The following is a 27,101-nucleotide window of genomic DNA, read 5'->3' as shown; positions in this document are numbered from 1 at the left end:
CGGCGTGCCCGAACCGCGAGCCCCCGAGCCCGGCCCCCGCTCACCCGCAGGTTGCCCTTGGTTCGCTGCTTGTTCTTGCCCCCCATGGCGGAGCCGGGAGCGGGGCCCGGCCGCAGCCACCGCGGGCTCCCGACACTTCCGGGGCGGGGCCGCGCGGCGCGGGAGGGAGCCTGCCCCGGACGGCCTCGAACTCAACAACATCCTTTGAGGAAAAAAAACTAAATCCATCGATCTTAAACACCGAGCGTCCCGTGGGGCCTTTACGGAGTCGCAGCCTTCTTGTACATTTACAAAGACTTTGGATTTGGGAAAGTTTCACCCACGCTTGTCGAATGGTATCGCTGTGAAGTATCCCTTCAAGTCCATACCAGAGAGTTAGCGATTTTACAGGATGTGTACAGAAACATTTTTTTTTATTTAATCAATATTTAATAAAAATATTTAATCAAACGAAACACAATTGTTATCCATTCTGTAGATATATACTGATTATTGATATGTAACTGTAGAACCTACCTCTTATTCTTACTGAATTGCATCCTATTTTAAAGACAATGCCCATGTGAATTAGTCAAGTCTGATTTGGATTCTAATCCCGTTCTCCGAAATACTTGCAGACTTACACAGACAGGTGTTGTATGCACTAATATGGATACTCTCTATCGAAAGTAATTCCAGACCAAGTAGTTAAAAGCCTTTGGTTTAGAAGTCATCCTTACAAAATTTTTAATTATCAGGCTATTTTTCTATAGAGTTTTTTTGTGCCACAAAATTGCTGTATGTTATGCTGAGTGCTGTTTGGCAGCTCCCTACACCACTTTCCATGCTGATATTAGGTAAGGAACCCTTTTTGTGGATATGCTTTTTCCACCATGGGATTTATATACAGTATCTGCAAAATTAGCATTCATTGATACAACTTTGTCAAAATCCTGCTCAAAAACACACGCAACATAATGCATTTCGTATTACAGGATGGAACACTTGGGAACTCAGAAGGCTGAGGATCGTTTCAGAGTTTTTGAGCATGCCATAAGGGAACCCGACCCTTGGTACACTGCTGCTTTTACACAAACCAAAATAACAGATGCAGTGCAGCCACTAAACTTTTAAAATTTCAAAAACAAGTGATTGGCGTTTTTCACAATGGTATCTATCTTACCTGCACACACACTTTTACCTACAGAAAATACTTATGCCTTAGAGTAGGCATCCTAACTCATCTTGGCAGCATGAGTAAGACTCTTGTAAACTTGCTCCCTCCCTTTGTTCCTTTTTTTAAAAAAATAATGATCTCATGGCTCACTAAACTTTCAGGTTAAAAGTAGAAGACTGTTTAGAAAAGAAGTTTTCATGAAGTGTATGTAAACAGTAACAATTAATGTAAACATTGTGTTCTCATTCCTGAGATACCCACATTGCAATTTTGTCTTTTCTTATTTGTATATTCATTCATCATATTCCATCTCTTCATCCATCTACAATTCTGTAACTGTCCAGTAGGTTATCAAACACATTTTCTTTCATTTTAAGTAGGTATGGATCCTAAATCTTCTTAACACCAGAAAGTGCACAAAGCATTCATATAGTCATTTTCATTATTTAGGATTTCGTTGGATATTTGTTTATATTGAAATCAGGATTCATCACATGAATCATGATCTATTAATTCCCTCTCTGATCAACTGTTGCAGAAAAGCTAAGGAATCTGTTATGATTAAATTAGAAATGTAGCTGCTGGGGTCTCTGCTGATCTTCAACTCCTTGAATGCCCTTCAACCCCAAAGTACATTTGAAATATGTCAGCACATCCTTTTTCTTCTAAAAAATTATATAGTTGCCCCAAGTCCATATGATTTCCCCGAGCACCGTGTGCATCAAAACATTTTTCTTCTAAAGTGGGAAACTTTCGTTGCTTCTGGATCTCAGCATGTCCTCCACCTTCCAAAGAAACATCTTCTCTGTGCCGAATAAGGATTCTTTTCCATGTTAATCTTCTTACCCTGAAAGCAATTGAGGAAATATTAATCTACCTATAAAATAAAGACTGTTTTGGGAAATACTATGGAATAAATACTATCACAAAAGTCAGTAAATTCTATTTGTGTATATATATCTTGACAGAGATGGTCACATGGTTCATGAACTGGTCACAGAAATACTACTCACATGCAAACACTTATAAGCAGAAGCTTGGGAGTTTTTTATCTCCTCAAGACTGGAAACCTTTAATGCTATTCCTAACAAAATAATTAATGAGGATGTGGTTTCTATTTCAGGGCTCACTTCTGTCTTCCCTGTGCTAAGCATTCTCATACACTCTTAGCTGATACAATCAAATTACAATACTTATTTAGTCTGCACCACCCAGAAGTATAAAAGATGTAAGGAGAATTAAACACAAATGTAAAGTGATATAACAGCACACATATCTAACACAACTGGAGTACTGCAGTCCATCTCTATAAAAGTGAAACACAGAGGAAAATAAAACAGAAATAAATGTGCATCTTGCAGTATCAGTTTCTTTAACTGTTGCAACCAACAGTACAGTGGATATTCAGAGTTGTATATGCATTATTATAAATACAAATACTTTACAGATCTTCACAGCTTGGCAGGTGGTTGAATTTCCCACTTTCTGGCCACATGTACAACATGACAAAATGCAATATTCTAACTACTAATGGCATTTAAGTATAAAGAAGAACTAACCTTGACCAGAACTCTTCACAACTACTTTGTAAACCTTCTACACAAACAACGCCTGGTTTCCCTGGCATGCAAAACCCTGACAGAGAGAGCTCCTTGGCCCAGTCAATAATATTTTTTCTTTTTTGCTTGTTGTAAATGTGATGACTGTAGATCCACAATCGAGTGAACACGGTGACTTCTGACTTCGTGGCATCTGAGGCTGTCACTGAGAAGGATGAAAGATCTTTGTCAATGTAACCAGCTGCATGGTCTTTAACCCATTCCCTCGCACTCAGCATGCAGGGCTCGCCACTGAAGTTTTGCATCAAGTATGCTTTTAGATCGGAGTTTAGGAGAATCTGCTGAGAGCGGCTTAATAACGATGACCTAAAGAAAAATATATACGCATATAAATATGTATGTGTTTACACTTTACCATGCTTTTAAAAACACAGAATAATAGAATCCTTAGGTTTAGAAAGACATCCAAGATCAAGTCCAACCTTTGGCCGATGATCACCTTGTCAACCAAACCAGTGCACTGAGTGCCATATCCAGTCATGCACTGACCACCTCCAGGGAAGCGACTCTAGCACCTCCCTGGACAGCTCCTGCCAAAGCCTGACCAACCTCTCCATCAGGAAATTCTTCCTTATGTCCAACCTGAACCTCCCCTGGCACAGCTTTAGCCTATTTCCTCTTGACCTGCCCCTGGCTCCCTGGGAGAAGAGGCCAATCTCCACCTGCCTATAGTCTCCTTTCAGGTAGCTCTAGAGAGTGATAAGGTCCCCCCGAGTCTCTTTTTCTCCAGGCTAAACCACCCCAGCTCCCTCAGCTGCTTCCCATTAGGACTTGTGTTCCAGACACTTCCCCAGCTTCATAACTTTTGAAGTTTTGCTTCAAGTTGTCAAGAAAATCAGACATAGCTAGATAATACACACTTGCTATTGATATTTTATTAGCTATGAAAACATCTTAATAATTACTTAATTGGTGTGCTAGCTCTTGAATTCACAAACAGCACTCCCAATCTGTAATATAAAATCAAGAAAAAGGTACTTGAAAAGTAAGTATGGTGGCTGAACTAATCTCCTGTACTACACAAGTCTACTTCTTTAAACAGAAATAAAAAGAACAGAAGGCTGGAAGAAACAGCATTGTGACAAGGGAAGAGTAAGACCTTTGATTATCTTTTCATCCCTTTAATTAGTCTTAAACTTTATCAAAATAGACACGTCTTTTTTCTTGAGCATCAGACCTATGATACATGTAACCCTTCTGCACAGGTGATGGCTCCTTCACACTTTTCCCTTTCCCTCACTTATTTGATGAGCACAAAGAGAAATCATAAGCTTGTATATTTGTTTTTTCTTCAGCACTGTTGTCAACCTGTCTTAATTCAGCAGTAAACCATAAAAAAAAAGGACTGCTTTCTCTGATCATAACCGTATTTGTGCAATACACTCTAACTTATAAATGTTTTTATTAGCAGTTGTACCTCACAGTAATTTCTGGGAGAACAGTTGGATATTTAAATGGTAAAGCACAGGCCATAGAGAATTCCACCTAAAAACAAATGAGGAAATGTTTACTTCATGTAAGCCATAAAATCCCACAAAGTAGTATTAAAAAAAAAAAAAAAGTTCTTTACAATACCATAGAGGCATTAGGCATCTCTTTCTTTACATTCAGTGTAAACTGAACTTTTGAAGATGGCACCTCTGCAGACTCATTTTCAACATAGTGTTTCAGTTCAGCCAGAGCCAGCTGGTCTGTGACAGCAAACTCTTCCTCGTAAGGAAACATGCTAGACAGCAAATCTAACTCTGAAATTTGTATCTCTGCTTCTTCTTGGTTGGCCATTTTTGTTGTTCCCTGAGCAAAGAAAAATATAGGGAAGAAAGACATGGCTTGAATAAGAAATAATAATATATATAATATATTATAATGTAATAAAATATAATATAATATATATTATATTATTGTTATATGTATTATATATAATATAATGTATATTATATTATTTATTTATTATATATATATATATATAATATGAAATGGGACAAAATTCATTGACTATTCCTATGCAAATCATGTTACAGAATCACAGAACACACCGAGTTACAAGGAACTCACAAGGATCATGGAGTCTGACTTCTGGCCCTGTACAGGACACACCTAAGAGTCACACCCCGTGCCTGAAAAGCATTGTCCGAGTGCTTCTTGAGCTCGGTGCAGTGACCACTTTCCCGGGGAGGCTGTTCCAGTTCCCAACCACCCTCTGGGGGAAAAGAACCTTTTTTTTTTTTAAAATATCCAACCCTAAACCTCTCCTGCTCGGGACATTAACAGTCATGAACAAGCCCACCATAACCGGCTCGCGTCCGCCAGGCAGTCTGGCTCACGCACACTGACAGCCCACGCCAACTTCCACCGCCCTGAGGCGGGACAGGACGCGCTGGCGTGTCACCAAACCAACGCAGGGCTGCCGGTGGGCTGTCCCGACCGTCGAACGTACCGCCACCGCTCCGCCGCCCCGGGGCCCGCACACAGCACAGGTCGGGAGAGCGCCGGAGCGGCCTCCGCGCATGCGCGCCCGCGTCCCGCACCCCGCCCCCGGTCACGGCCCCACAATGCAGCGCGCCAGAAGCACGCATGGCAGCCCATGACCGCCGCCTCTCCACCGGTGATCGAGGTAAGAGGTTGCCGTCTGCCCCGTCTGGTGGAGTCGTGCGCCGCCAAGCTGTTCGCCCCGCCGCACCGACGGGTGACGGACGGGAGGCCCCCCGCTCCTACCGCCGCGGCCGCTCTCCTCCCAGTCCGGGACTCGCTCCGCCGGCGCGCTGCGGCTGTCCCTTCGGCCGCGACGTGTGGGGCTCCTGATTGGCTGCGGCAGCTGTCGGTCATGGCGTGGGCCAATCGGAAGCAGGCAGGGCCGGGCCGGGGGGCTGCGAGCTCGGCGCTCCCGGATCCCCGGCCGGGAAGTGCCAGCCGGGATCCTGCCCGCTGCCCGCCGGCCGGGAAGTGCCGGCCGGCGCCGGGATCCTGCCCGCTGCCCGCCACAACCCGCGGGATCCCCGAGCGAGGCTCTCAGTGCTTTTTCCCAGAGTGTCAAATGCAGGTGCGCGTTTGGTCGTTTACAGACCGCACTGTCTTATTAAAAAAAAAATAAAATTATATATATATATAAAGTGCTTCGGTCGTTTAGGCTGTGCATTCCTGGTGAGGGCTTTGCCGTGGTGCAGAGCCAGTCGGACGAGTCTGCCCAGGCGTAGCTTGGGTTAAATTAACAGCCCCACGTGTTGATGCTGTCCTGCATTCCCGGCAGGAGCAAGGACAATTTGGAAAGGATTTTATTAATTAAAATTGTATCTACAAGATAAAGTGTGGTAGCTTTTTGCAGAAAAATGTGCTGTAGAGGAAGGTTGGTGGGTCAGCAGTTACTTCTTTTTCTTAACAAGCTGAATGCTAAGTTGCAAAAGTTGGTGATTCTGATGAAGTGGCCGCCGAGCCACCACCAACAATTGGGTCATCTGCCCTAAGAGTCTGCTCATGCAAACATGCTCCTGTTTGTAAATGGCTTGTCATACAAAACGTCCTCTGTGAGTATCATGACTAAGCCCTCCCCACCTTAATTCTTCTCTTTGGTTCTGTTATGAGAAGATTGACCAGGCCAATATTCAAGCAGCAATCAATTTATTAATTAAGATGGTGAAGTATGAGCAATACAGTAATACCCAGGTTGCCTGTATGTACCTGACACGAAACACAACTTTGTATTTCACAGTTCTCTTGGTATGACTTAATTATTTTGGCTTTGACAGCTCCAAGCAGACACTTGTGCCCTGGGTCTTGTGTGCTGCCACATGCAAGCAAAGAAATTTGGCTTTGACAGCTCCAAGCAGACACTTGTGCCCTGGGTCTTGTGTGCTGAGCAAAGAAATGAATTTGGAAGGGTTCACTGATACAGATTTGATGCTCGTTGTGTTTACGTGAAGGGTGGGCAGCAGGGTTAACCTGGCCTGCAAATATTAGAGACTTGATTTTGAACCCTTTTAGCTTCCTTGTTTTCATTGTACAATGTGAGTTTTAAGCTTACCTGAGATTTTTGGATTATCTTTTGTCAGGTAAGGTACAGGGGCTGCAGACTTGTGGAGACCCAGGGGGGCATTCCCTGGTTTAGGGAGACACAAGAAAGTTACCTCAAAAAGCTGTTAAGACCCCATTGGCTCGTTCCCCTGCTCCTATGTCCCTGAGCCATTCCCTATTCCCTGACTGGCCCTTATCTTTGTACTGTCCCAAGACCAGGCTCACCCCCAGGTCACTCAGAGACTGATAAGCTTGGACCCTCTATGTGTATGTGCCTGGGACCTGATCTTACTGGGTGCCTGAATAAAGCATCTATGGATATTATGCAAAGGCCCTCTTTGCTTCTTTACACTCTGGACTTTGCTAGCAGCAATGCAGGCTGCCACACAGAGTAGAAACTGAAAATGTTCTGTCACATGGGCAGTAGCCACCTATCTGAAGCCAAGCACTGGGGTTAGGACTCCGAAGTGGAAGATCACTCTTGTTGAGAAGGGTCCACAGGTATCGTGGATAACAGACCTGTCTGAATTATTTGCTTGATATGTAGGGAAGGTGATGGTAAATCTTCCCCAGAGAAGAAATTGAGAAATCGCAATTCCCATGGTCTATGTATTTTCAAATATGTTAAGAGTATTTTACTTGTGTCAGATTTCATCAAAGACACAGGACATTTGCAGTCAACAAAATAAAAAGGTTGCCAATTCTTCAAGATTGAATTGGGACAAAACCAATTCTTTTTCATAAAATTCCTGTGGTGTTGCTTTAAGTCCTTAAGGTTTGTAGGATTTTTGATAATGAAGTTTCCAGTCTTGTTATTTTGTGCAATGCTTTTGATTTAACATTTTAAATCACTTGGGTTTTGTAATTCACACTGTGATCTTTTCTATGCAACAGTTACAATTGTTTCATGTTAAACTATAATTAATATTTTTTTGTTTTGAAAATGTCAAAACAAGTTAATTCACCTCAAGGGACAGCTTTGCCATAGAAATAACTTGTGTAGCAATGAAGAAGGACAACTAAAACTACTTTCTAATCTTACTATTTTTCTTTTTTAGGTCACTCTTCCTTTTAGGAACGATTACAGACAACAAATATGGGCAAGAAACGCATCAAAGGCAAAGCTGCACAGTCTGATGAGTCTTCGGATATACTGAGTATGTTTCCTTGAAGAAGTTTGTGGACCTAATGTTTCTTTTAACCTCAGAGAAGGCTTGAAAGCTGATTAATATTAGAAGGCCTTCACATTACTCACTGACTTTGAAGTCGCGTGTACAAAATCTGGATTTTTAATTTAAACCAAGTCTAGCAAGAAATATTGTTGTCATGACTTTTCTAAGTATGCTAGATAATAATAATCCTGTCTTAAAAACTGAGATTAGTTTCTGTTTTTTTAGGAAACTCAAACACAGAGTTCTTTACTGATACAGATTGTGTAAAATTACTCAGAATATAAAGGGTTTGTGGAGTCAGCTGCCAAGCTTAAATTGCATTTTCCTAGTGAAAAGTTTATTGCAGAAGATTCTTGCTTTAGCAGTAAAAGCTGTGACTAAGATACTTTTTATGAAGCAGGTTGCCTTTATTCTAGCAGCTACTTTGGTACTGACTCTGGGCGTTTCAGCTCTCATAGTGTATTTTGGTTAAAATCCCTTCTTTCTGTCCCAAGTAGTTCCTAATCCCAGATACTAAATTTTACTCTCCTAGCTCCATTGGATCTCACCTGTGAATTTTTTTTTTGTCGTGTTTACTTTGGTTATTGTAGCTTTTTTTTACTTATGTTGTGTAGCATTCTCTTCTACCACCTTATGTGCCAGGTCACAGATTGTGTCTTTCTCATCTTTTTTGGGGAAGTGGTTTGAAGCAGATTAATTTAGTTGGGGGAGAGAGGACTTGTAGTTTGAGGAGGCTTGGTGGAATGACCTGTTTAAGTACGCTGTGGTTTGGTTTCCTGATTGTCCTGATCTTCTTGTGTTAGCTTCTGTCTCTAATGGATGCCTTTTTTTATCTGCTTTTGTCTGGTTTGGTTCTTGGGGATGTTGGGGGCTTGTTTCCTGGAGTCAGGGTCAATGTCTGCTGTAACTGTTCCTCTTTTTCTCCTGCACAGAGACCAGTTATGTTCTAGTTGCTGCTGGCATCTCAATTTTTTGCCCATGAATAGGTTATCTTATGACGACAAAGACCTGTAAAGCTACAAATAAAACTAAGACTAATCATGGTGAATAATTCCACTGTAACAGTTGTTGCCAATATACAAAATTTTTTTGTTTGTTTTTTAAAGGACAATTTTGTAGATGAAGCTTATGCTTTTCAGAAAGGCTAAAAGAATGCTGAATATCTGTGTTTGTCTCTTGTTGGCTAGCATTTGCACTGTGATGAAATCCTGTAATCTTGGATGGAAACAGAACTGGAAGTACAAAATTCTGCACCAATTCCAGTTTATGCCAATAGAAGTTTGCAATCTCGAGGCTGTAATCTTGCCAAAACAAAGATAGTGTAACAGGTCTGAAACTATCTGAGAAATAAAAACAGCTCAAAGTTTAGATTCAGCAACAGTATCCCCATATTGTCAGTGGTGGTAACAAAAGGTTTCTTTCTGATACTCTGATAAATTGTCTGTGTTTCATTGGCTCTAGAAAGACTATTCTAGCTTCTGGATTACTTCCAGTCTCTCCAAAGCTTGCATTTGTTATGCTACCTACATCCTTCTTGTGCTTTTCAATTTGTAGAACCTGTGTGCAAGCATATTCGTAAAGGAGTGGACCAAGGGCAAGTGAGAAAGTCGCTGCAGAATGTGGAGTGGCATGTTTGTCAGGACTGCAAGGCAGACAGTAAGACACAAGAGAAGGCTGAGGAGAAGGAGACTGATGAAGGCACTTCGATATGGTTATGCCTAAAATGTGGCCATAGGGTATCTCTTTTGTTGTTAATTTGTCTTAATACCTTTCAGTGTCTCATAGTGCAATGGAACAAGAGAGTTTCTAATTAAACTCTTATATTCTCTTTTTTGGTTGTAAAGATGGTGCTACCTAGATGACTTTATATCCTGTAGAATGTGATTGAAAAATGTCTGCTCTGAATGTCAAATGAAGTACTTGGAAGATGGCTTAAAGACATTTAGCAGGCTTAAGGCTATAACAGCCTTGAGGACTGGTTTTCCTAGAAAGTTTGAATTATTTTGCAGAGAAAATAAAAATACTCCTAATCTGTATTAGGGGTATTTTTACAAGATCTTAGTGCTCATGTTAGTTCATGAAACTTGGAACTCTGCATGCTGAAGATATTTTGGTTCTGTTTCGTTCTTTCAGGTGTTTAGACTGGAATTCATTCATTAAATGTTCAGTCCCATAGCAGCTTTATTCTGCACCCAGTAATTTATCCATCTGCAGAAATAAATATTTCAAAATAGATATCCATCTGTTGATCCCAGTTAATTGAACAGTTTTGATTGTAATACTTTGTTTTTACTCTGACCTTATATATGTTTCATTGGCAGTCAGATGGATTTTGTGACACTTGTGGTTATCAATATTGTAGGGCTGTGGCAGAAATTCTCCAGACCAGCATGCTTTAAAGCATTATGAAAAACCAAGATCAGATCCCCACTGTTTGGTTCTCAGTTTGGACAACTGGAGTGTATGGTGAGTCATCAGGCAGCACAAGACAGAGCTGGAGGGCAACAGAGGCTGGAATATAGTTTATCCTTTCTTTGGGAATTCTGAGATTTCTCTCTAGGCATATATTGAAGTGTTTCCAAACATGTAATTTCCAGCAGTCTTTGCTGAGATTTGCAAAATAAGCGTTATTTTCCTGTAAGATTTATGATTAGAAAATTTTCATAATTGAGGTTGAACTTGACCAGCTAGTAAATGTGGTTGACTTAATATTTTACTGTTTTTTACTTGGTCAGAATACTGACACATGGACACAAATGTTGATAGGTAGCTCCAAATCTTAAGTTTTGACCTTGGGAGAAGGTTCTTTCTGATGTGGACTTAGTGACAACCTTACTTTTATCTCCTGTGTAAATAAGAGTTTTTAATACTACATATAGACAGGAAGCATAGCTAGTATTACGTGATGCTTCTGGATCAAGCAATACAAAATCCACATCCCTGGTAGTTTTTGCTTCTCGCAAAAGTAATTTTATACTTGTATATATGAGGGGGAACCCTAATTTTCTAAACTGTGCTATATAGAAATACTGTAATTGACATAGAGTTTTTGTTTTGCTTAGTAATGTGGTTTTGCAACTTAGTATCTGTCACTGTGTTCATTTTACGTAACATTTTCTATTTGATCATACTTAGCACTTATATATTATGATCACTACTTTTAATGAATTCTAGTATGGAAATGGACATTGTCAGTTACGTTATAACTAATGGACTTATGAGCTTGTCTTTGTAAATTTAAATTAATGTTAAAATTGTGGGTTTGAAGTGCTCTATTTTCCCTGGTTTTTAATCAAAATATTTGCAAATAAGAGGAAGTTGTGGAAGTAAGATGTTTTGACTTCCTTCCAGAATTTCTTGGTTGTACAAACTTGCCCAAGAAATTATTCAAACATTGATATATTGGCTGTAAATTAGTTACAGATCAAACCCACTGTAAAGAACTGTATTTCACAATGGGTCTAGTGCAGAAATTTGGATCAAAATTTTAATCAAAATTCTAATTCTAATAAAAATTCTTTTATTAATGATATGAATGTTTGACCAAATCTCTCTGTGGTGTGCATGCACATGTGGTTCAAATTGGATATAAATAAGAACTGGAAAGAGTTTAAAGATGTGTGGAGAGGAAAGGGAGAGTTCCAGGTATTCACTAAGTTCTGCTCTTTTGGGTTTTGGGTTTACAACTGCTGTTGTACTTATTTTCAGTGCTGGTCAAACAGCCATCACTAACAAAACCTTTTCCAATACCTTGATTCTTTCAAAATTGTCTACAATTTTTTTGACAGGTAGAAGGGTATGGTGTTGAAACACACAATGGGAGTAACTATCCTTTTTTATTGCAGGAGTGAGAATGTCTATTTTTATTATTAACCAGATAGACAATAGACAATCAATCAGGGATCAAAAGCTGAGTGAATTTTTTTAATGAAACATGAGAAAATGTGATGACTATAGCTAATGCCAAAGAGGCTGAAGATCTGCGGAAACATTTTGCTGCAGACTTCTTCTGCTTTTAATATCAGAAAATTGAGGCTGACTTATAGTAATCCTGAAATCTGCCTAAGAACTGTAATTGGTGCTTTCCAAAATGCAGAGGTATCAGTACTTCAAAGAGTTGATTGGGTGGATCTACAAAATTGGTAGGTGTAAAACTCCTTCAGATGTTTGTGTCCTGTCATGGTTTTACCCTTCTCGAGCCTTTATGACTGCAGCTTCTCCTATGCTTTTCTCTAAAGCACATTAGTGGCACAACCATATGCTTCTTTCCTCATAAAGAGACAAATGGTGTTTGTATCAGCAGTAAAAGAGCAAATACAAGTCTGCAGGTTTAAGGGTGGACACTTGAATTATTTCTTATCTGACTTAAATACAATTAAGCTTGGCTAGAATATTCAAAATATTTTTCCATGCCATAATATTCAAAAGTCATTTCCTTTAAGGCTTGATATCTTAGTTTCTTGATTTTGGCAAAGTTTCCAAGCTTTTCTTTTTCTTGTTGCAGGTTTCTAAGCACATCTTGTAAAAGTCTAATTTATACTTGTGAACTGCAACCGCCAGTCACCAAAATAATTTACTGAACATAATTTTAAAGTGTTTTATTTTTGTGACAAGTAGATTGAATTCTTCTCTAAGACTTATAAATCTTACACTAAAACCTTGCAATTTTATAACTTTGTGTAATGAATTGCATTAAAAAAAAGTAAATAGCTTAGGATTTTTAAATAATAAGAAAAAAAATAGGATTAATTGTTTTCTTTTGGGGGCGGCGGAGACAGGTGCTACCTATGTGATAATGAAGTTCCATATAAAACTTCAACCCTTTTCGGCCAGACTGTGGATTTTGTTAGAAAACAAGTTGGTATTGACTCATCACATGCAGGTAAGTAATTATAGTATAGATAGAGTAAATCAGAAGGTATCCTAAGTGTTGGAGACAGTACTATAAATCCAGAATTTACACTAAATTAGATTTCACTCCCTATGGTAAAGGGAAAAACTAATTTCTCCCATTTTTAGTCTTCTTTGTCACAATTTTGATAGCATAAGTAACGTCCTAGCCCACAGATCTAATTAGATCAGGATTTTGCTCATCATCCCCTAAACATTTACAGGCAAAACATACAAGAATAGGCAGAAAAAAGACAGTTTTACTGTGACTTTTTAAAATGTGACATTCAGTTTTTCTGCAAAAAGGCATTTCAGTATTTAGGGTGCCTTGTTTATTCATTGGTGTTGCTCAGTCTGTCTTGAGACTAAAGAAAAATTCTCCTTGCTTAAGGATAATTTTATATGATTTTTCTGAAGTATTTTTGTGGTTATTTTTGAATGTATTAGGAATGACTGTCTCCAGCTGTTGCAGCACATATCCTAATGGAAGGAGTAGTATACAGAGGTTTTGTCACTGGATCTGTACGTTTAGTTTAGGCAGCTGCAGTGATTTTAGGACTCTAAAATATTGTGTTCAGCCTACAGTCCATCTGTAAAATATGATTATTTAAAAGAAAACAAACCCAGGAAAAACCCTCTAGTTTCCATAATGGCAAAACTAGTTTTGTACAAGGCATTTCCACTAGAAAAATTGGATGAATTTGCGTATGAAAATAAGTTCTATAACAAATGACTGTAAGAAATTTCACTTGGGTGAAACCACAGGCCTTGTGGGAAATGGAACACAAACATCCAGCAATGCCACATGGCTGGCTCTGAATTAATTTTTTTCAGAAAGCAGCTGAGGTTTTCCCATAGGGAGCAGAGTTTTCTGAGTGGTCAGTCTTTCCCAGACACACACTTGAACTTCATACCAGTTGCCAAAATTTTCTTCTTGGGTTTGAGCTGGAAAACCAGTGAATACTTGGGTGCAGTTGTTGCCTGTTTCATGTGTTCTGTGTGTTGTTGCTCATCCATCTGTTTCTTGTCCTAAGGTTGTATTGTCTGTTTTCCTTGCTTTTTCTGGACTTGTATTACTTGATTTTACAGGTAGTATTAGCTCTCAGCCCTATTTACCAGAAACCTAATCAATAGCTGACTGCCAAACTGGCAGAACCAGTGTGGATGTTATTTTGAAAATTGCCTGGACCTCCCTTACAGCTTTATTAAACAGGCCATTGAAATTTTCAGCAATGCACCAAAATAATTTGGGGGAAAATATTTTTAACTCATCTTGAAGACTATAAACCTTTCAGGATCATCTGTTTAGGTACATGAAATGAATATGAGAATGCTTTAACAGTGGGAACCAGTTGGATGTTGTAGAAAGCCCTCACATAGGTGATTTTGACAGGAACATTCTGAATCCTGAAGAATTTCAGAGTATGTTGGCATAAATGGCTCGTGTGCCAAGAGATGTTTAATTTGCTTGCTGATTTGAAACGGCATTTCAGGGGGTTTGCAATTTGTTGTTTTGTTTGTTTTTTAACTTCTATTACCTAGACAATTTGAGAGGCTAAACCAGTAGTTTTGTATTTAAAAATTAAAGAATCAATTGTATAAGCTCTAAACATCATAGATTGCTGCCTGCTATAATAATCTTTCCTAGCCTATATCCTATAACTATGTTAACATGTGATATGTTTTTATTATTTCAGAAGAAAAACAAGAGAACAAGGAAGTTGAAAATAAAAAAGTAGAAAAAGACAGCAAAAATGAGCAAGAAAAAGAAGTTTCACTTAAAGAAGAAAATTCTCATTCAACTTCTAATGGAGGAATCACTGTGAAAGGACTTAGTAACTTGGGGAATACATGTTTCTTTAATGCGGTGATGCAGGTACAGGACTTGCTGTTGATTTTAGAAGAACTGTGAATAGGAAAAAAAGCCACAAACAAAATGAAAAACAGCCCACAACAGCCCTGCCTCCAGCATTTTACAGTGACACAATTAGAATGTGGTTTTTTTATCTGCCAGGAATGATGGCTTCTTTCTAAAATAGTGTGTTGGCCCAGAGAAATATGAAGAAATGGAGCTGCAGGTTCAGATTTGCTCTAAGGGGAAATACAATAAACTGCCTTGTCCTTGAGGGACAGCATTTTTCACTGACATAAATAAGCTTGCCAACTTCCAGTTATTTTTTAAAAATATGAAATAGTCAGACACATCACCCCTGTGACCTCATAGATTATAAGAGATTAGTACTCAAAAACCATGGGTGTTTATTGTAATAAAAATGTCTCTCTCAGCAAAAGGAAATCAAAATGAAATATTGGATGAAAAAAACAGGATAAGCAAGTTGCAGGCATTGCCATCTTGTGTGACTCGTTCAGTTCAGAAATGTATAATAAACTTGTTCTTTCATGTGTATTGAAACTAACATTATCTTGTGCTCTGTTTTTTGATACTGAAGCTTTACTCAAACAAAATTCCCACTGTACTTGCAGATTTTAGTATACTGCTTTTGATTTACTTTTAAGCACTTTTTAAACCTAGCAAATACATACATTGCATTTTTTCCTTTGAATTTTTAGAAACAGACACTAGTAAATACACTTGTCAAAAGATCAGTCTGTATAAAAAAATACATTTAGGGTTTCTGCAATATGAAGTAATGCTTATAGAGGGCATTGGAGGTCCTATTAGCTATATGGAATGTACCTTTTAATCTTAAACACAGGTGGGAATTCTAGAGTGGTAATTAACCACTTCAGTTCTGTGTTTGGGAAAATAAATTGCTGCTAAACTGATTGCTACAAATTCCATGACTAGAAGAGTTCAACTGCCCTTCCTGTTGTCCCCATTTTCCAATCTCTTTCCGTCTTTTGTGTTCTACAGAATTTATCACAAACTCCAGTCCTGAGGGAGCTGCTTAAAGAAGCTAAAATACCTGGCACAACAATTAAAATTGAGTCACCTGAGCTATGCATGGTAATATGCTTTGACCTCTGTAGTGTGTGTCCTCACCTTCCAGTCTGTTAAGGAAACCAGCCATACTTATCTGTCAATTTTAAAGCTGTTCCTATTGCCAGCTTCCTACACACAGCACAGCCAGGCAGCAGACTCCAACTCCATCCCCAGCAGACTGCCCTTGGCTAGCTAACCCACTCTTTTATAACACCCATCCTCACTGGACAGGCAAGGTTGTTTCCACTCTTTGATAATTAGCACAGCCATGATTCATCTGGGGCAGGGTTGCTTACAGTCCCTTCTCCTACATGTCCCAGCTAAATAGTAACAAGATTAGGGTGTAAAATCGGCAGGAGTTTCACCACTGCTTTCTATAAAGCTGCTTCTGAGGTCAGTGGAGGTATTTTGTTCAGAGTGTAAGAGCAGTGATTCAATACTCTGTCATAGAAGGAGTGCTTACATTATGATGATGTTATTTAAAGGATGAAAATGTGTAACTCTTGCTATAGTGCCACTTGTCTAAATGCAAAATAGGAAATTAGAGGATGTCTGTAGCACTGACTTAAATAGCACACCTGTCATTACAGTTAGAGATTTGGATGACAGAAAATGCACAACCTTTTTTAAGAAATTGGGTTTTTTCCCTAGTAAAGGTAAGAAATCCAGACTTTGAACTAAGCAATAAATAAGTGAGTTGCGCTTTCATTTAATGATAAACCACACATCCTTTTTGTCAGGTTAACTTATTGCCATTTTCTAATTTTGGGTATTCTATTTGACAATAACATTTTCAGGAACTGAAAAGGAAAAACTTACTGCAAAAGAATCTGCCACCGAATTAAGGCAAAATTTGCTTTTCTTCCAAACAGGAACCTCAGCTAATAAAACTAGATCATCCGGGTCCTTTAACACTAGCCATGCATCATTTTGTGACAGAAATGCAAGAGACAAAAAAAGGGGTAGTGACTCCTAAGGAACTTTTTGCTCAGGTTTGTAAAAAGTAAGTATCTGTACAATAGTAGGTATGAAAAAGTTTGTTGTTTAAGACTGTCAGTTTTCCCTCTTTCATATCTCTAGCTCAGAACACAGCATATAAAATTTGTAGAATACTTAATTTTTGAAAGATGAGCAAAATAAAAATAAATAGCTGTAAAATGAAAGCTACTCAGTGACATACTGAGTAGCTGGCATCATATTTTTAGAAAATACGATATGTAAACACTTGTTGCTTTTATATACTTACATTCTGGAGACTGTCCATGTGTGTTTGCCATTAATCATTTTTGCTTTATCTCTGAGTTCAGTTATACTTTACAATTTCATTTAACAGAGCAATACGATTCAAAGGTTATCAGCAGCAAGACAGTCATGAACTGCTTCGTTACCTACTTGATGGAATGAGAGCAGAAGAAATCCAGGTGGGTGCTGAAGTCATAGTTATGCATATAACTATGCATATAACTTTCTCTTCATAACCTGGACCCAGACTGTTTCTTCTGCTGAGGGGAGAAAGAACAGACTTCCTGAGATATGTCAACTTCTGTAATGTGGTTGTGCTGTCCATAGCACTCACTTGAAGCTTATTAGCAAAGAGAACCCACACAAAAAGTGGGTTTGGGGTATATGTGGGCACCCTAAAGAATATCCTTACGTTTTACTTTCTGAAACACACTTGTAGAAGTTCCTGGCTTTTTTGCCAGTTTTAATTTGGGCAAGTATTTAATCCTTAGACTGATTTTCTTACATACTAATTAGAACATTATGGTTGCAACTTCTCTGTATCTCTAGCTCAGAACACAGCATATAAAATTTGTAGAATACTTAATTTTTGAAAGATGAGCAAAATAAAAATAAATAGCAGTAAAATGAAAGCTACTCAGTGACATACTGAGTAGCTGGCATCATATTTTTAGAAAATACGATATGTAAACACTTGTTGCTTTTATATACTTACATTCTGGAGACTGTCCATGTGTGTTTGCCATTAATCATTTTTGCTTTATCTCTGAGTTCAGTTATACTTTACAATTTCATTTAACAGAGCAATACGATTCAAAGGTTATCAGCAGCAAGACAGTCATGAACTGCTTCGTTACCTACTTGATGGAATGAGAGCAGAAGAAATCCAGGTGGGTGCTGAAGTCATAGTTATGCATACCTTTCTATTCATAACCTGGACCCAGACTCTTTCTTCTGCTGAGGGGAGAAAGAACAGACTTCCTGAGATATGTCAACTTCTGTAATGTGGTTGTGCTGTCCATAGCACTCACTTGAAGCTTATTAGCAAAGAGAACCCACACAAAAAGTGGGTTTGGGGTATATGTGGGCACCCTAAAGAATATCCTTACGTTTTACTTTCTGAAACACACTTGTAGAAGTCCCTGATTTTTTGCCAGTTTTAATTTGGGCAAGTATTTAATCCTTAGAATGATTTTCTTACATACTAATTAGAACATTATGGTTGCAACTTCTCTGTTGATTCTTTTTTTTTGATATCTACAGGAGCTATTGTGTAATTCTGCAGGTATTTGTGTTATTTGTATTGATTCTCTTAATTGGTGAAGATTATCCTTTTTCCTCCATCTGAAATACATCATAAAATGAAGTAGCTAACTGAATTATTTTAGGAAATTTTACAGAGTATATTTGTTTTGAAAATTTCAGCAAATAAGTGTTGGAATGCTAAAGGCGCTGAGTGACTCTAACAAAGAAAATGAAGAAGAACTTAAAAAGAAAATTAAAGGTAAATTATCACAGCATCAGTAATTTGTAAAATCTCCTCTGTTGAAGTATATAAAGTAACATTAATAGTATCAACTAAAAGATACATGTTTATTTGTACAACTTTATGACCTCTTGAGTATGCCTGTATCTAGAATAAAATTTAGTCTACATTCAAAATATTTTAAATTTTAGTCTATATTTAAATGTCTTGCTGAACTTTGTTGGCATTTCCTTCTTAACAGGATAAGAGAGAGTTGATTCTGTAGACATCATACATTAAAATATGTTTGGGCAGTGATTAATAATTCAAACATGTAAGAAATTAAAATACTAGTATGCTGATATAATTTATGCAGCTGCTCACAGTTCATTGTTACCTAACAGTAGTATAGAACAACTCCAAACAATGAACAGAAGAATTTTTAAATTTTTCAACATGACATAGGAGATGATCTGACAATTTAAATTAAGACTGTATTACTCTGAAATTACAACTTGAGGAAAATGGTTTTGTTTGTCTGGCAAAAGTTGGTGCTCATTTTTTAAGTTCGGATAGTTTTTCAGCCTTGAGAGAAAACAGGAATTCTTACTGCGACTCAGTACTTCTAAGAAAATGCATTTGAACATGGTAAAGAAAGTGGTAGAGGTATGGTTTAACCAAGCTGTGTTCTGGGAATGTGTTTTCACCCCCATTATTTTGATACACAAAATATTCTTAATTTAAGAATCTTTCTGTACTTGCTATCCTGAGGAAACCAGAACAGGCCAACATGTCCCATCATACATCTTGCATGTTATAGTCTCCTTTTTTATTCGGTATGCCATAATGAGATTGGTTGCCCGTATATTGTGTGTAATAATTTTAACTTTACTATATACTTTTTGAATTCTCAGAATATGAAAAGAAAAAGGGAATACAAAGTTTTGTAGATCGAATATTTGGTGGAGAATTAACCAGCACAATTATGTGTGAGGAATGCAGAACTGTAAGTAAACTGCTTGCTTTGAATAACCTAGAGTGTTATGTCCTGTAATCTGCAGGAGAACCCCAAAGTGACTATCTGTAGAAATAAGACTTGACTAGCTGCATGCTTTTCAAAAAGGAGAAAGATTCCAGCCAAATCATTCTTTCGTTGTGTTTTAAAGTTAATCCTTTAGTGCCTTTCAAAAGCCTTCCAGAAAAAGAGGGCAGCAACAGCAGCTGCCTCTGCCAGAATTCTCTCCGAGATTCCCAGTGAACACCTTCCAGTGGTACAGATCATAGAGCAAATTAATTGTTATGGGGCCCTTTCCTTTTTCATTCAGGGGATTATGTTTTCCCCTTTTCCACAATGAAAAGTCTGTGGGAGTGCCAGGAGAACAGTTAAGAAGATGCTACTGGGATAATAAATCCTGAGAATGAAGTAATTGAGTGTATTAGCAAATGGACTAGTTGAATATCACCATGGATTACAGCTATGAGTCTCTTAGGCCCTAAGGTGCAGTCTCACTAGATAACTGAAATTCATAAAAGTATTTCCTTCTCATTTCTGTGGCAATGTGACTGCTGGATTTTTGGTCATTGGAAGCTATTGTGGAGGTACATGAGCCATGTTTTACAGTTGAGTGCACAAGTAAAAGCGGGCCTGGAACGCAAATGTGCAGATACACTTATTGACAGCAAGCCAGCTGTTTCCAAACAAAATTAAATTTGACTCTTGATTATTCATTTAAAGGTATCCTTGGTCCATGAGTCTTTCCTTGATTTGTCACTTCCCATACTAGATGTTCAGGTAAGAAACTGTACACAGGTACTTTTTAGCTTTTATTTTTTTTATTCATATGAAAACACTTATTATACAGTCATTATGAAGAGTATTTAAGCTTCTTTCTAAAAGTCTCTTTTGCAAGTCAAAATGGCACAGAAAGATAGAGAATAAGATTTTTAATGAGAGTCATTCGTGTAAGTTGTGGCTCATAAATTGTCTCTTGAAAATCACAGATTGTTTGAGTTATTTGGGGGTTTGTTTTCACGTTTTTCATCCATTTTCCTGCACCGAGTCCAAGAACACCTCTCCTAATACTCAGGTTATGGAATAAAGTTAAGAAATGTTAATAGGGTAGTATGTGAATACTTATTTGATCAATCTCCAGACACTCAAAGTACTTTATTTGCTTTATGTTTTGTATTGATAATCTGTATATGTAATATTTCAGATTTTTTGTATAGCACTGTTTACTCGTAAACATTGGAATGGAACCCCCAGAGCCAAATGGCTCCTGACTTCTGCCAAAAATTAGTTTCCTTTTAGCAGAGGCAAACAAATTCTGTGGCAGGCAGTTCAACAGAAAATGTCTCTGCTTGTGTAAAGCATTACTCTTCAGTGCATTTAATGAGATCTGTTAGAGGCAAAGGTGATGTTGACTCTTTACAGGTTTAGATTTTGGCCCTTGATAGCCTTACTTTTCATACTGTTTCACTGTTTCATATGGGCTCTCTGAAGCGAGACACTCCTTCCATTAACATCAGGGTGTGAGTTAGTTGTATGTTACATCATTAAAACATTACCTTAAGCTGAAAACTCAGATAACATCTCTATTTCTGTGGCTTTTTGGATTTTTTAGAAAGGGAAAATTGCCAAGAGAGAAAACACTAAAAAAAACAAAGAAAAGGAATCTGAAGATGAAGAGGATAAAATCAATGACCATTACCTTAAGCAGAAATATGAGCCCTGTGGTACAAGTAAGCACCTTCAGAAAAAAACGAAGAAACTGGCCAAAAAAAAAGCAAAGGTTGGTTTGGATAGGTATTTCCCTTTGTGCTTGCTGTTTCTCTTCGAGAAATTCTTTTTTGTTTCCTTAGTTTACATGAAGGAAGAGATAGCTTAGAACTTCTCCTCTTTTCAAAATACACAACTGAAAAGACCAATTATACCATGTCTTTGGTTTAAGAAGTTCTGTTGAGTGTTGCTGGGTAGGAATAATACCATAATATCCAGTAGAATTTGTTGCCTGTCTGAAAAGCCTTAATTTGTATCAGACTGTTTTCCAGTCATTGATTGCAAGAATATTCACAAAACTTTAGAATATAGACACAGGAAATATCAGGAAGATAGCAAGAGCATAATTAGCTGTCTTTTGATAATACTGTGTAACAGGGAGCAGTGGGAACTACGTCTGAGTGAGGATAAATTCAGTATTAGTAGAACTGATTACCTCTGATCATTTAATCGTGGATTATTCTCCCCCCCCCAGTCTTGTGCATCTATGGCATGCAACAAAGATTATAAAGAAGTGGTAAGAAATGCTAAATATAATTTATACTTACTTTTTTTCTTTGTACTCTTGTTTATTATGTATTCAAATGAGCAGAGCCAACGCCGGCAGGAAAAACTTCAAGGAAAGGTGCTTCACTTGACAGATCTCTGCACAACTGAACAGCCAGAGACAGATGCCAAGTACAACCAAGAATCAGAGACTGAAATGAGTTTTGAAACTCCTGATAAGAAGCAAGAAGAGGAATCCTCACATGATTGCAAAGATCACTGCTTAACTCAGAAAGACTTGAGTATACAGGGAAATAGTACAGAAATTCAGAGCGGGCATGAAAATGGAGGAAAGCCAGAACAAGAGTGGGAAGAAAATGAGTCTCGCGTGGATCTCTCTATGGAAGGCTTAGATTCTCCTATGAAGTTTGTCAATGGCCTTGACAATCTGTCTTTGAAAGAGGAGGATGAGGACAATGAAGATGAGGAAGAGCTTGCTACAGACTTTTCAAAACTCTGCTTGGGTGCCAGTGACACAAGTGCCACAAATACCTTGGATGGCCTTCAGGCTGTTCCTAAGACATGCGAAGTATCTACAGATGACCCCGAAATGGCATTTTGTACTCTAGCAAGCAGGGAGGAGCTGAACCCTGAGGAAGATTCAATCCATCATTGTTTGTATCAATTTACCCGTAATGAAACACTTAACAAGACCAATAAACTACTGTGTGATGTGTGTACACAAAGGCATTGTGGACCAAAGAACAACATAAGTATGACAGACTTTTTTAAAAGACAACTTTAAACATATCCCTGTCTGCCTCTTGAGTGGGTAAAGGGTGGGGGGATTATCCCTTCTATAACTTTGTCTACTTTCATTCATTGTATCAAAGGGGAATGCTCAGCTTCTCAGGTCTTGTAGTAGATGACATTGTAACAGTTTAAATAATGAAAATAAATTGCTGCTGTAACATTTGTTTTGATTTAAAACACTTGTTTTAATCTTTGGTGATTTTTCTTTTCTGCAGGTGAAAAGGAGAATGTTTATACGAATGCCAAAAAGCAGATGCTCATCTCTTTAGCTCCTCCAATTTTAACTCTTCACTTAAAGAGGTTTCAGCAGGTAAGTAGCGCATGTATACATGTATATAGCCTCAAGTTAATATGTATATATGTGTACATATGCATGTAGTATTACCTTAACTTGAACACATGCTAACATTACTTTTATTTTCTATAAAACTAGTTTGTTTTTTTTTCCCAAAGTTCGGAAGGCATTAGTGTGCAGCATTGTGTTTTGTGGTCTTTGAGGCACTAAGGGGTGTTTCCCTGAAAGAATATTCCCTTAATTAAATGGAAAATACTGTTTTGTGAGTGCATTCACAACATATTCCCTCATTATTCTTACTGCTTACTGTATTAAGCAGAATCTTAGCATTAATGGTTTCCTACTACTACAGCAGCTCATGGGCTCCTATATTTCAGTAGGTATAGGTAAATAGGATCCCTTACTAATAACAAATAAGTAACAAGTGGGCAGAAGTGGAAAAGAGGATTCTGAGCCTTGTGGGGCAGAAGGAAGGATAAAAGGAAAGCAAAGTAACTTCAGTTTTATTTAGAGACGCTGAAGTCACATACCTGTTTATTCCCAAGTTGTAGAAAAATTTTTGACTCAAGGCTTTAGCTTTTAAAGAGAGAAGGAGGAAAGGGAAGGAAAAAGGGAAGGAAAAAGGGAAGGAAAAAGGAAAGGAAAGGAAAGGAAAGGAAGGGAAAGGAAAAGGCAAAGGAAAAAGGAAAGGGGAAAGGAAAAAGGAAAGGGGAAAGGAAAAGGAAAGGGGAAAGGAAAAAGGAAAGGGGAAAGGAAAAGGCAAAGGAAAAAGGAAAGGGTGAAGGAAAAAGGAAAGGGGAAAGGAAAAAGGAAAAGGCAAAGAGGAAAGGAAAGGGGAGAGGAAAAAGGAAAAGGAAAAGGGAAAGGGGAAAGGAAAGGGCAAAGGGAAAGGGCAAAGGAAAAGGGAAAGGGGAAAGGAAAGGGCAAAGGAAAAAGGAAAGGGGAAAGGAAAAGGGGAAGGGAAAAAGCAGAGGGAAAGGGGAAGGGAAAAGGGAAAGGGGAAAGGAAAAAGCAAAGGGCAAAGGGAAAGGAAAGGGGAAAGGGAAAGGAAAAGGCAAAGGAAAAAGGAAAGGGGAAAGGAAAAAGGGAAAGGAAAAAGGAAAGGGGAAATGAAAATGCAAAGGAAAACGGAAAGGGCAAAGGAAAACGGAAAGGGGAAATGAAAGGGCAAAGGAAAAAGCAAAGGAAAAAGGAACGGGGAAAGGAAAGGGCAAAGGAAAAGGGAAAGGGGAAAGGAAAAGGCAAAGGGAAAGGGAAAGGGGAAAGCAAAAGGCAAATGAAAAAGGAAAGGGGAAAGGAAAAGGCAAAGGAAAAAGGAATGGGGAAAGGAAAAGGCAAAGGAATAAGGAAAGGGGAAAGGACAGGGCAAAGGAAAAAGGAAAGTGCAAAGGAAAAAGGAAAGGGCAAAGGAAAAAAGTAAGGGGAAAGGAAAAGGCAAAGGAAAGGGCAAAGGAAAAAGGAAAGGGGAAAGGAAAGGGCAAAGGAAAGGGGAAAAGAAAGGGCAAAGGAAAAAGGAAAGGGGAAAGGAAAACGCAAAGGAAAGGGGAAAGGAAAAGGAAAAATGAAAGGGGAAAGGAAAATGCAAAGGAAAAAGGAAAGGAAAGGAACACTACTTCTAAATTTAAGCCTGTTTGGTGTTTTTGGTCAATATACTTGAAAAATAGAGGAGGCAACTTTAATTAGATGAAAAGCAATTTCATATAGAAAATGGAAATGTGTAGCCTCATCCAAGAGACTGTAATATGAAGAAAATAACATTTATCATCATCTCCTTTTGTTTTTCCAGTTTGATACTGGACGATTGTTTGATTAAGGTGGGAGCAGTTTTCGTCAGTTCGGATGTTCTAAGATCAGATCCTCAGGCATGTTACAGTATCTGAGAGGCAAGAGTTGTCCTCATAGTTACTGAAGTGCTTTAGAGCTGATTCTTTTTCCACTTCTGCTACCATTACGTTAATGTATGAGTGAGCTGAAGAGCCGTCTTGATTTTGTGCTCAAGTGCAGCATGTGGGGGCAAAGACATAATGCTGGAATACTGGACATCAGAGAAAAAAACTTGCTTTTTCCCAGTTTTGTGTAATGTAAAACTAATTTGTATTGTTGAAACTTTAACCTGAAACATTTAGTAACTAAGCATGGTTTTAATATGCTCCATCTTAACATTATGGGGTTTTCCCTCTACTTTGGTTGTTTAAGGCTGGATTTAATCTGCAGAAGGTTAACAAGCATATCAAGTTCCCAGAAGTGATAGACTTGGCTCCTTTCTGTACAGCTAAATGTAAAGTAAGTGGGAAAACAATCAGATTCTCTGTTCTCTTGTTCTAATGTGCTTTCACAACAAAGCTGCATAGCAAAATCTTCGTACAATGTTTGTCAAGCCTGTTACTTTGTGTGATAACGTGTACTTCACTGCTCATAACTTGTAGTGCTTGCATGAGTCTCTAATAATCAGTTTCCATTTCATCAGCAAAAAAATCAAAGAGTTTACATTCTTTAAAACCCAGCACTTGACTGACATAGCTAAACTTGTGGTTTTCTAGAATGTGGCTGAAGGGAATACAAAGGTCTTGTACTCTCTCTATGGAGTTGTTGAACACAGCGGAACAATGAGGTCTGGGCACTACACTGCCTATGTTAAAATGAGAGCTATGAACAACCACCTCTCTGATCTTGTCCTTCGAGGACAATCTCAAGGTAAATAATTAGAAATATTTTACAAATTATTTCTTACAGAATCACAAAATGGTTCGGGTTGGGAGGGACCTTAAAGATCATGTAGTTCCAACCTCCTGCCATGGCTGATAAATTCTCTGAGAAGGGCAATGAAGCTAGTGAAATGATATAAGGATTGGCTGAGGGAGCTGGGAGGGCTCAGGCTCTAGAAAAGGAGGCTCCGGGGAGATCTTATCACTCTCCAGAACTGCATGAAAGGAGGGTGTAATGAGGTGGATGTCCAGTTCTGCTCCCAGGCAACCAGTGACAGGATGAGACAAAATGGCCTCAAGCTGTGCCAGGGGATATTCAGGTTGGATATTAGGAAAAAAAGAAGACAAAATGGTGGTTAAGCATTGGAAGGGGCTGCCCAAGGATGTAGCAACATTCCCATCCCTGGAGGTGTTCAGGGAACAACTGGATGTAGCACTCAGTGCTCTGGTCTGGTTGACAAGGCAGTGATCAGTCACATGTTGGATTCCATCTTGGAGGTCTTTTCCAACTCAATGATTCTATGATTGTACTCTATGATCCTTACTGAAGAACAGTAACAGAACTGATTGCTTCGATTCTTTGTAATAACTTTTGCTCCTAAATTTTTTCTTTCACAGCTTCAGAAACTGAGCCAGTCAAAGGTCAATGGTTCCACATCAGCGATACCCACGTACAGCCTGTCTCTGTGTCCAAAGTGCTGGGCTCCCAAGCCTATCTTCTGTTCTATGAGAGGCTGGTGTAACTCATCAGAAGAGCCTTCTTGTGTGTGCAGCCACCTCTTTTGGAGGTCTGAGAAGGCAGACTTGCAAATCATGTTGTTAACATGTTGGAGCTACTGTATAGGAGAAAGTCATTTTATGCATTTTTGGCACACTGACGAGCAGTTAACTTATACTTTTTCCAGTGTTTCCACAACTTTTCAATAGAAGGCTTTTTTCAAAATTACTGCTTTGTGTTTTTGTTGAGTAATTTGGTTTTGTTTAGTTGACAGACTACAAAGGGACTATTATGGCCAGCACTGCCTTTTTATTGTAGGACTTTTTCTTTGAGAGCAGCTTCTGGACATTTTGGAGTGGTTTGGGATCTTCAGGAGTTAGAGTGCAAGATGGTACATAGATCCTGAGGGAAACTGCATATCCCCAGGGAGCTGGATGCAGTTCAGTGGGTGCAAATTACATGTTGAGCAGCTGATGGCCCAGAAGAAGTTCTAAAAGGAAGAGGCCATGCTGCAATTGCTTTTTATTTTGAAGCTTATAAACTGTACAGCAAACAATGAAATGATTCCTCTTCCTTCTCTGCTACATGCAGGATCACATTCTGTCAGTGCCCAAGAGCCAGGATCCACAGCTGAGCTCTTGCCCCCACACTACTCCCACATAAATGGGGCTGGGCTAGAAAAGTGCTTGTCTTTTTCCTGGGCACTGTCAGTGCTCATGAAAATAACCACACCATGGCAATGTCTACTCACAAAACAAGGACACTCACTGAGCCCAGCTCAAAACCACCCCCAGGACATAGCAAAGTCA

The 27,101-nt window shown here is 38.6% G+C and overlaps 3 protein-coding genes across 15 annotated transcripts in view; 1 reads left to right on the top strand and 2 right to left on the bottom strand.

The window, feature by feature from the left end:
• LTN1 (listerin E3 ubiquitin protein ligase 1) overlaps window positions 1-154 on the bottom strand; it is a 30,814-nt gene extending 30,660 nt beyond the window's left edge. For all 3 annotated transcript variants that reach the window (XR_005628515.1, XR_005628516.1, XM_039718069.1), the window contains exon 1: window positions 45-154. Coding sequence is in view for 1 of the 3 variants with exons in the window: in XM_039718069.1 (XP_039574003.1) it covers window positions 45-86 (42 nt within the window). In the remaining 2 variants the exon portion in view is untranslated. The remainder of the gene's footprint in view (window positions 1-44) is intronic.
• Window positions 155-1,108: 954 nt separating this feature from the next.
• On the bottom strand, window positions 1,109-5,759 carry RWDD2B (RWD domain containing 2B). Of its 3 annotated transcripts, none has more exons than XM_039718091.1 (5): window positions 5,491-5,759; window positions 4,351-4,569; window positions 4,193-4,260; window positions 2,716-3,081; window positions 1,109-2,003 (listed from the first exon to the last, which is right to left on the bottom strand). In XM_039718091.1, the coding sequence occupies exons 1-5, from the start codon at window positions 5,599-5,601 to the stop codon at window positions 1,757-1,759; spliced, it is 1,011 nt and encodes a 336-aa protein (XP_039574025.1). In that variant the 5' UTR covers window positions 5,602-5,759; the 3' UTR covers window positions 1,109-1,756. The 3 variants fall into 3 exon arrangements, with proteins under 3 accessions (XP_039574025.1, XP_039574026.1, XP_039574027.1); XM_039718092.1 differs by lacking the exon at window positions 5,491-5,759 and adding an exon at window positions 5,213-5,483; XM_039718093.1 differs by lacking the exon at window positions 5,491-5,759 and adding an exon at window positions 4,831-4,972.
• USP16 (ubiquitin specific peptidase 16) lies at window positions 5,283-26,538 on the top strand. 9 transcript variants are annotated; one of them, XM_039718074.1, is made up of 18 exons: window positions 5,283-5,389; window positions 7,842-7,940; window positions 9,510-9,691; window positions 10,318-10,421; window positions 12,734-12,837; window positions 14,543-14,721; window positions 15,721-15,813; window positions 16,662-16,792; window positions 17,123-17,210; window positions 18,457-18,535; window positions 19,411-19,502; window positions 20,232-20,288; window positions 21,121-21,288; window positions 21,868-22,534; window positions 22,790-22,884; window positions 25,066-25,152; window positions 25,410-25,563; window positions 26,193-26,537. In XM_039718074.1, exons 2-18 carry the CDS (start codon window positions 7,880-7,882, stop codon window positions 26,315-26,317), a joined length of 2,466 nt encoding a protein of 821 aa, XP_039574008.1. In that variant the 5' UTR covers window positions 5,283-5,389; window positions 7,842-7,879; the 3' UTR covers window positions 26,318-26,537. The 9 variants fall into 9 exon arrangements, with proteins under 9 accessions (XP_039574008.1, XP_039574009.1, XP_039574012.1 ...); XM_039718075.1 differs by lacking the exon at window positions 25,066-25,152 and having other exon boundaries at window positions 26,193-26,538; XM_039718076.1 differs by lacking the exon at window positions 5,283-5,389 and having other exon boundaries at window positions 9,510-9,611.
• The last annotated feature ends 563 nt before the right edge of the window (window positions 26,539-27,101 follow it).

The sequence above is a fragment of the Passer montanus genome, unplaced genomic scaffold (assembly GCF_014805655.1).
Source record: "Passer montanus isolate IOZ18808 unplaced genomic scaffold, ASM1480565v1 scaffold39, whole genome shotgun sequence".
Lineage (NCBI taxonomy): Eukaryota > Metazoa > Chordata > Aves > Passeriformes > Passeridae > Passer > Passer montanus.
Note: the sequence above shows the minus strand (reverse complement) of the source record. Positions and strands in the feature narration are given on the sequence as shown.